This window comes from Mus caroli, chromosome 10 (assembly GCF_900094665.2).
Source record: "Mus caroli chromosome 10, CAROLI_EIJ_v1.1, whole genome shotgun sequence".
Lineage (NCBI taxonomy): Eukaryota > Metazoa > Chordata > Mammalia > Rodentia > Muridae > Mus > Mus caroli.
In genome coordinates this window covers 24525642-24535341 of record NC_034579.1, presented here as the reverse complement: position 1 = coordinate 24535341, position 9700 = coordinate 24525642, and the positions used below count along the sequence as shown (strand labels likewise).

The 9700-nt window shown below is 37.0% G+C and overlaps 1 protein-coding gene across 1 annotated transcript in view; it reads right to left on the bottom strand.

Moving 5' to 3' along the window:
* Themis (thymocyte selection associated) overlaps window positions 1–5706 on the bottom strand; it is a 211972-nt gene extending 206266 nt beyond the window's left edge. Inside the window, exon 1 of the mRNA XM_021174738.1 lies at window positions 5351–5706. Within this exon, the coding sequence (XP_021030397.1) occupies window positions 5351–5441 (91 nt within the window). The 5' untranslated portion in view covers window positions 5442–5706. The remainder of the gene's footprint in view (window positions 1–5350) is intronic.
* Window positions 5707–9700: the final 3994 nt, after the last annotated feature.

The window sequence follows — 9700 nt, the reverse complement described above, 5'->3', positions numbered from 1 at the left end:
TGACACACCCATTCCAACCAGGTCACACCTATTCCAACAAGGCCACACCTTCAGATGGTGCCACTCCCTGGTCCAAGGATATACAAACCATCACAGATACACAATCACTCTCTACCAACATTTCCTGAGCTAGAAATTGCTCTATATTTTGATTCTTTTCAAAGATTTATTTCATTAGCTTTAATTATACAAATGTATGTTTGCCTATGGGTAGGTATGTACATGTGAAGGCAGCTGCCCACAGAGATGGGATCAGACCCTCTGGAGCTGGACTTGCTTCAGTGATGAACCACTTGACATGGTATTGGAACCAACGTTGGGTTCTCTAAAGAACACTATGCTACCTGAATCACTAAGCCATCTCTTTAGCCCACTGTTTGTATTTTACTTTTGATTTTAATAAAAAATAAACAATTTTCCTGGGTCAGATGCTTTTACTAAATAATTGGGAACATAATTTAAAGTATTGTGTTTTAGAAATCTCTGCTGGAAAAAATTACCTTTATTGGTGAAATGGTGTGTTTCAGATGCTTTCTGTGGCTATAAATGTGACACCTTAAACTTTACTGCTAACCCTGCTCAATTTCAAGCTAGAAATGCTAACCAGTGTTCCAACGGAGAGAAGAAAATACAGTCCCAGAAAGGAGAAATCAGACCTGGCCAAATTTGATGTGTCTAAAATATCAAGAATAACCTAAATATCTTAAAATTCAGCAAACACAACAAACAAAAACATGGAAGAATTTCTTGTTTTATTTGTTTGTTTGTTTGGCTCTTTTTTTTTCTTTTTAAGATAGATCACCACTCCATATCTTAGGCTAGCCTGAAACTATTTATCCCAGGCTGGCCTCCAAACTTTAGCCTCAGTTTCCCCAGTGCTGTAATTATAGGCATGGGCCCCCACAGTTGCTTAAATATCATTTATTAATATAATGATGTGAAAAAAATACTCAGAGTAAATGTGGAAACAATGAAAAGATCAACAATAAAAGCACCAACAGTACTGCCCAAAAAGAAAAAAGACTTGAGAGGCATACCCAGCTCATAGATTGGAAGATTTAATTTACACGATGTTAATTCTCCCTAAAATGTCACTGCTGATCAGAATTCAGAGAGGACTTGTGTGGAGGTTGACAATTAATACTAAAATATATTTGAAAATTTGAAGAGCCCAACTTGAAGTATAAAAACACATTGGAAACTTTATTCCACATTATTTGTTTTCAGTTTGACTGCACATTAGAGTCAACAGGGAGATGTCTAAGACCTGCTGGTGATACCTTCCCTCTCACATAATTAAATCTTTACTTGTAGAGACACATCCAGATGAGGATCATCTTAAAAACATGTCAGATGTTTCCAATGTGCAATCAAGTTTGAGAAGCACAGTCCCGCAGCATATCCTTATATAGCATATAAGTTGAATGTTCTATAATGCTGCAGGTCCACGTGCATCCAGACAGGGAAACTGTGAAAAGATCAGTCCTGGAGAAGCAGACAAGTCACTGGAAAAGACCCTGGTCTGATGCACAGTATTTATTACTAGGGGACCCAGTACAACATTATGCACAAGAGTTTTCCAGCCAGATGTGGTATGGCCCAATATTACCACTTAAGAGCCTAGGGAAAGGGGATTTCCATGAGTTCAAAATCAGCTTGCACATAGTGAATACCTGGACAACAAGGGCTACATAGAAACACTCTCTCTCTCTCTCTCTCTCTCTCTCTCTCTCTCTCTCTGTCTGCCTCTCGCTGTCTGTCTCTGTCTCTCTCTCAATGTCACTGTACTAATTAGCTCTCTAAAAAATGATATAGAGCTTAGCCCTCCTTTCAAATCATATATAATACAATCATTTCCATGCGGAGAATACATATGAAGAAAATAGTAAATAATTAAATTCTTGAAGCTAATGTATAATTGTTCCACAATTCGTAGTAAATGAAAATGTCCTTAGCAAAATATAATAGAAATGTAATTGTAAACTGAGTAACTAACAGTAAAATTGAAAACTCCACCTGATCAAAAGGTACTCCTGAGAAAGTGAAAGGTTAAGCTAAACAGTGGAAGAAGATACTCAGAACAGAAATCAGATTGGCATGTCACCAAGTCATTAATAAAAATGTATAAAGCCTAATATAAATGAGCCATACCTAGGAAGCATGTCCTAAAGAGAATCTGCAAATATCGCAGAATAGAAATGAAAATGTCCTCTATGTCAGTAGACAAAAGGCAGATGTGAACTAACACCTGATCTCTCCACAGTGTTCCTACTGGAAAGACTTAAATCAAGACGACATCACAGGAAATGTCTTCACGTTAGCAGGAGTTCTAAAGAGACTCATGCTGGAAATGTAGAATGAATGAAGGGAACTTCTCTTTCACTACCCACCAAGCACGATATCCATACCATTCAACATCACAATTTTACTTCTATTGTTATGAACATGTATGAATAATAAGAATTTCATGATAAAAGACTAGCAGTGACTTTACTCCAGATGCGCATCAGCAGTAGAGTGGGTAAGTAAGGTTTGGTATATCGATCCAATGTTATATTACTGTACATAAGTGGAACTCGTGGTCTGTATCTATAAACCTGGACTCCCTGTTTGCTGAAGCAGGAGAATTGCAAACTGAAGACATGCCTGGGCTACAGAGTGAATCCAAAGCCACCCTATGGAGCTAAGTGAGACCCTGTATCAAAATGAGAAGTGATAAGAGTGTTGGGACTATTACTTAATGGTGGAGCACCTGCCTAGCATGCACAAAGGCCTTAGTTTCAATCCCCAATACTAGGATTGGAAAGAAGAAAAAAAGAAAAATTATATACTAGAAATACATAAAGTGTATAGAATAGTACAGATGACCTTTTCACTACATGTATGCCAACTAAAAGAGTACATCCTATAATTTTCCATTTATATAAAGCTTATGAGGGAACAGAAGTTAAAGAGTATTGGTTATGTTGGGGAAGGGAGTAGATAACAATTGAAAAGTGTATAAGATGAGTCGTATAGAACACTTACAGTTTTCTATTTCTTGAATGATGGTTACTTGGATGTATTTAAGGTGTGGAAATTTATTTTAACTAAGTGGTAGCATAGTAGTAAAGTCATAAAGAATAAAGACAATGATATGAATAGGTTTCCATAATAAAATATGAGATCAACATTTCTTCAAGTTAATATATAAAATCAATACTATCCAATAAAGTTCTTCATTAGATTTCTTAAAGAATCAATTGATATTCTTCTACATGTACTTTAAAAAAACCTGTAAAAAACTAAGTTAACTTTGAAACATGGAATAAAAATCCATGGAATGAGATGTACATTGAACATATATTAATGCTAATTTCATAGCTGCCCATTTATACAATGTATACGATTGGCCAAAAATAATTTTAAAAATCAACTAACAAAACAGAAGAGGCATTTCAAAGACAAATGTTGCATCTGATTTGGAAGCAACAAAATGATACTGGAAAATCAGCTAAAGATGCACAGAAATGTAAAGTCGGGTCCCCATACACCATGGCATAGCAATGCATCCTGAAAATAAACTAAATTCCAAATATAAAATTTGAAACTGTGAAGCTGTTATCAAAACTCTTCCTAGATGTTTAGAAAGATGTCTTCCATAAAGCCCTAAAAGCGTAAACCATAAGACAAAAAGCAACTGATAGCTGACTTAAAAGCATAAGTCCCTACATGATCTGAGGAAGACAAGATAAAACAATCCTAAACAATCAATTCACAAAAACTTACATAAAACCTCATAATAATCTGAGAGCAAGTACTGCCAACCCATTACCTCTTATGGGTGTGTAAATATATAGGTAGCATGTGTCAATCTGTTTTGTTTTGGTAAGGTAAGACTGAATAAATATTCTCTAATTTGTGATAGGGTTACATCTCGAAAGCCCACTGGGAACTGAAAACATCCAAACTCTCAAATATATACGATACATCTAACACCCCACAATCACAGCTCAATCTACTCTACCCTCATTGTGTGCAGACCACGTACTAGTCACAGTGAGTGAAACCATTTGACAAGATGCCCATTTTATGTTACCAAGTGTTTAATATTCCATATGACTTATTGACTATTGTACTTTAAATGGAAAAAAAGAACTGGATGATTTGTGCAGTTCCACTACAGTGAAAAGTCCAAAAATTGGAAATCTAACCATGGGACAGCCTGTGAGTGGGAAAGCTCACATGCCAACCATTCTACCTAGTAATTTGACTAGACCCAGTTTTTTTTTTTTTTTGATTGGCTTTAATTCTCCCCTTTTGGTAAGCAAAAAATTGATATCCAAGTAGGAAATATTTTGAGAACCTTATATGTAACCAAACTTTAAAGGTTTGTTTTGTTTTGTTTTGTTTAGAGACAGGGCTCCTTTCTGTAGCACTGGCTGTCCTGGAACTTGCTCTGTTGACCAGGCTGGCTTGAACTCATAGAAATCCACCTGCCTCTGCCTCCTGAGTGCTGGGATCAAAGAGCTGTACCACCACCATCCAGGCCAAACTAACTTTAAAATGTTAGTATCATTCATAATAGGGGATTTTATACACTACAGTAAATTACACCAAAATTCAGCAGCTTAGTATTCAACAATCCTCATTGAAATTTACCTTTTCAACACAAATCTTAAAAGATATTCTACAGTTAATAGGCACTAATTTCTTTACCTTTAAATAAAAGTTCCCACTATTTAAGGAGTTTGTAGAAGGTCACTACAGGAAGAGAGGATCACAAGCACAAGGCAAGTTTAGAAGTCCGAACTTGGCATCATTCATTGTAAGACTGTGCCCTTGATAGGTGCAATCATTTTGGGTGAAACAAAACGCAAAACAAGTTTGGTAGTGTTCGGGTTTTTGTTTTGTTTTTGCTGTTTTTAATAGTCTAAAAACAATTGTCAGCAACATTAAACTTTTTTACCCAATGGCAATTCATTTCAAAGAGTAGGGCAGAGACAGAACATCCTTTGTGCAGACCTGTCGAATGCTTAGCAAGAGAAAAAAATGGCAAATGGCAATTCACAAAGGTCCACTTCCCCACCTTTCTTAAAGTCTTAGTTTCTTCTTTCTTCACCAGCTGCTGTGTGTGTGTGTGTGTGTGTGTGTGTGTGTGTGTGTGTGTGTGTGTGTGTGTGTGTTTTCAACTTTCCTTCAGACAACTCGCACTTTGTTTGCTGGGTGTGTATATGTTTGAACTAAGTATCGAATCACTGAACTATACATACAGCCCTCCACGTATTTCTTATTAAAACCTCTCCCACAAATTTCCAAGAGACTTTATAAGAACATTCTATCAAATTAAAGAATTACAAAAATAACTTACCTTCAAAGTAGATGCCTGACTGGATTTCTAGGACCCTGGGGAGGGTCCTCAGGTCAAGGGAGTAGACAAATTCTTCCAGAGATAAAGCCATTGTTGTGTCTTCGGTGGTATATAGACCTGATCTTTTACAAGACCTTGTGGTTTCTAGATGTCAATTGTCTACCGTTCTGTCTTTGCTCATAATTTCCCACACAGGCAGAATGTGAAAGGGGAGCCAATCGGGGTAGAACAGCCCTAAGGTGGGGAGCTACTTGTCTGCAGTAGCTGGTCTTCAGTTTCTACCTGGTGCAGGGAGGTCACAGGAAAGCCAAGCCCAGGGCAAACAGCTCAAGCAGCGGAAGAACTTGAGAATAGGCAGGAGACAGTGGGTAAAGCTCTTTTTGTTCTCCCTGCGGCTGCATTTCCTTCTGACACTGAAGTAGAAACAAATGGGGGTGGGGTATGTTTGTCTGAACTGACACTACCCAAAGTAATGAGGTTGGCAAGTTGCTGGTTCTTGTGCATCCACAGCAGTGGCAAAATTGTGATGAAACAGAGTGGCCTGTGGCATTGGACATGGCCAGAATGCAGGCACGGTGTCTTACCTTAAATATGGCACTATATCAGTTTGTTGCCTCTCTGCATCTGGGTTCAAGCTTTGCATACTCATTGTACTTTTACATTAAACTTGGTTACAAAAGAAGCTGTTGTCAGCTGGTTTTAGAAATCTGATACTCTGAGGACATATAGAAACCACCTTTTATCTTTACACATTAAAATTTTTGCTGAAGTTTAAAGGAAGGGAGGAGGAGTTACATGAAAAGTGACTCAGGAATTAATAGAGTAAATTGATGGGAACTTTCTGGTCTCTGCACTGGGAAGGAAAGGATTTAAAGCAGTGCTTTGAAAAAAGACTCCTGGGCCTAGCACTCCTTACAAGCAAAAGTAAATTAATTAATTAAATAAAATAAAAATAAAGCAACAAAACCAAAGAAAGAAAGAAAGAAAGGAAGGAAGAAAGAAAGAGAGAGAGAAACGAAGGAAGAAAGGAAGAAAGGAAGAAAGAAAAAGAACTACTTATAAGACATACATTTAAATGTTTGCTTCCTCTTTGAAACTCTCCTTTTAAATGTAGATTTTAAAACAAAAATAAATAAACTGCACAAGCCCCAAAGTCTATAAATTTGCTCTTGTGATCTAAACATAAGTTGAAAAATGCCCAAAGCCAAAAATAAATAAATAAATAACAGAAACCTTGTGAAACTAATTTTTATAATCCAAACCAATCTTTCTGTTAACTTTGATTTTTATTTATTTATTTTTTTAATTTCCTTAGGAGATCAAGCTGGGCTCAAACACATGCCAGTCCTCCATGCCTCTGTCTTAGGATTACAGGCATGAGTCACCACATCTGCCTTACATCAGAGTTTTGTTGTGGTGGGCTAGGGTTTGTTTGTTTGTTTGTTTGTTTGTTTGTTTGTTTTAATTTTTTATGCTTCCTATTCTTTGTACTTAATTCAAACAGCATCTTAGAGGTTACACTCACAATTTAAAGTGAGACTGTCTATGTTTTGTAGGTAAATAAAGGAAGATTGGTTGAAGTTGATAAAGATGAACTGTGCTGAGAAGTTGTTCATTCTCAGGCTGGATTCTGGACAAATTGCCTGATCATGATAGAGCATATATCAATGCTAAATACTTGAAGCTCTTCAGAGTCATGTTCAACCCTTGTAACAATTTGCCAGCCTTCATTCTAGGTAAACCTAGGGTTAATGTGGGAAATTCTCCACATGATTTTCACTAGTAACTTTTATGTAATCCCTTGAAACATTTTTGTCCCCTAAATCTCCCAAGCTTGATAAATGTATCTTCTGTCTCATTCTTGCCTAGGTCTGGGCCTCTCACTTGACTGAAAACACTATTTATAGCCTCCTGGCATATTTCATAGGATTTTAGAATATGGAAAGGGCTGCCTCTTGAAAAATCATACATTTTTAGAGTTGGTGCTGCAGTAAGTTTATTTGGTATGTAATCAGTGCTGGATTTCATCTGAAGTCTTTAACTTATAACTCAAATTTCTATCCTTGCAGCTAACACTAGAAGAATTCACTATATCATCAGATATTTATACAGATCCAGTGTGTCCCTGCTTCTGCTTTTCACACAGAGATCCTTCTTGTATCTCAGAATCTCTTTCTCCTATATCCTCAATCATAAAATTAATAACTCTCCCATCTTTGAGAGTGCAAAGCCAGAAGGCCTAAAGTTGTATGTGAACAGACATTTTCTACAGCCTCCAACTCCCTCAAGCTCTACGAGTGACAGTCCTCAAGGCCACGCCTCTGACCTAGTCCTGTATTGCCATTGCTGCCACCTTATCTCAAGTTGTTACTATCTCTGAGCTGAAGCATAGTAAAATGAATTACTGAAGTTCAGTTGCTAACAGGAATGGTTGGCTTACTCAAAGTCAGACCAATGAGGGTTCAGAAGTAAACAGACTGTATATTACAATTTCCAATTTGCAGAAGGTAGAATTTCATGCCAGTGAGGAAGAAAGATGTATTTAACTAACGATTGTTAAATACCAGAAGGAAAAGATACTTTCAAAACATCCCATGAAAGAAAATGAAATGAAGATAAATTTTAAACTTAAATTGCCATGTAAAAAAATCCAAAGTTAAGTGGTGAGGGAGGGATGGTGAGAGGGAATGTTAAAAAATTAATAATAAATAAATTAATTAATTTTTAAAAAGCCAAAGTCCAAAGATTATGAGTGTGAATGAGGATTTAGAAGAATTGCTCTCAAGAATTACTTGAAGTCTTATAGGAAAAGAATAATAGATTGGACACAAACATTTGAAATCTATATATCTTCTGTAAATCGAAATGGAATTTTCACAAAAATGACAAAGAACTCAATATAAAGAATGTCCTGTATGTCCAAGTAGCACAAACAAACCAATATTCAGAAAAAAAAGGTGCTTGGGGACTTGACCAACTCTCCTACCAAATCCTCTGGGCAACTTAGACTCCTTTAAACGTGACTGTAAGGAGCTGATGAGGTGCCCGAGTAGTGCAGGTAGAAGCCCAAGATCCTAGGAGGTAGGATGCCATGAGAACTTGGTGCTGTAATTCTTTCTACTTTCAGACATTTGTCATTAGTATTTGGAACCAATAATGATGCTCAGGAACTCAGGAAAGGCTGATGGCAGAGAAGGAGAAACCATCTCAAGTTTTTAGCAGTATCTGGCTGCTAGAGACACCAAATTGAATTTGCAGCAAATGGAGCGTTCAGGTTCTCCCACAGAAATATTCTATTCATCTCACTCAAAGATGTAAGAGTGCTGAATAAGTGTGATAGCGTGAGACTGTATGAGTAAGGAGGAAGCCAAGCAGCACATCCAAGAGTGCTTCAGAGCTGAAACTGCCTGAGAGAGGGAGGAACACCTCTAGACACCAGCAATGGCAGCTGGGGACTCTGAAGGCTCCCCTCCCCCATGCCCCTATCCCCACCCCACCCGAACACACACACACACACAAAGGTGATGGTTCCCACTGAGGTAGTACTTGGAAAAATATGCATACATGCAGATCTTTAAAATGACATCTGGAACTCAACAAAAATATTTTAAAATATAGTACTGGTAGCATAGTATAAAACAACAGTACACACAGAATTGGGGCAGAGAAGTGGAAAGATGAACTTGTGAGGTAGGTAACTCAATTGCTAGACACAGTTCTGAATTTAACCTTGCTGGGCATGATGGGCACAAGTCTAAAATCTACAGCTTCAGACACTTTGTAGGCTAAAGTGAGAATCACATTAGCTCAGGAACCACAAAATCCTGTCACAGATAAAAATATAGTAAAATAAACTAAGAGGGTCTAAAGAAGTAGCTCAGAGGTTTAGAGTACTGGCTGCTCTTCTGGATGACCAAGGTTGAATTTCAGCATCCACGTGGCACCTCATAATTACATGTAACTCCGGTTCCAAGGGAGTTCTATATCTTTTTCTTTTCTTTTCTTTTCTTTTCTTTTCTTTTCTTTTCTTTTCTTTTCTTTTCTTTTCTTTTCTTTTCTTTCTTCCTTCCTTCCATTTTTTCTTTCTTTCTTTCTTTCTTCCTTTGTTTTTTTTTTTTTTTTGCCTTTGTGGGTACCATCCATGCATATAGTGCATAGCCATACACGTGCAGGCAAAACATCCCCCCCCCAACGTGCACTCATAATATAAGTAATAAAACATGAAAGATAATAAAAGAACCTTGATGCACATCTTCAAACTAGAAGATAAGAATTTCAGATGAGAATTACCACACAAAAAGTATCTAATAAGAAGCTAGAGTTGAAAACTATAATATTTAAGATTATTAT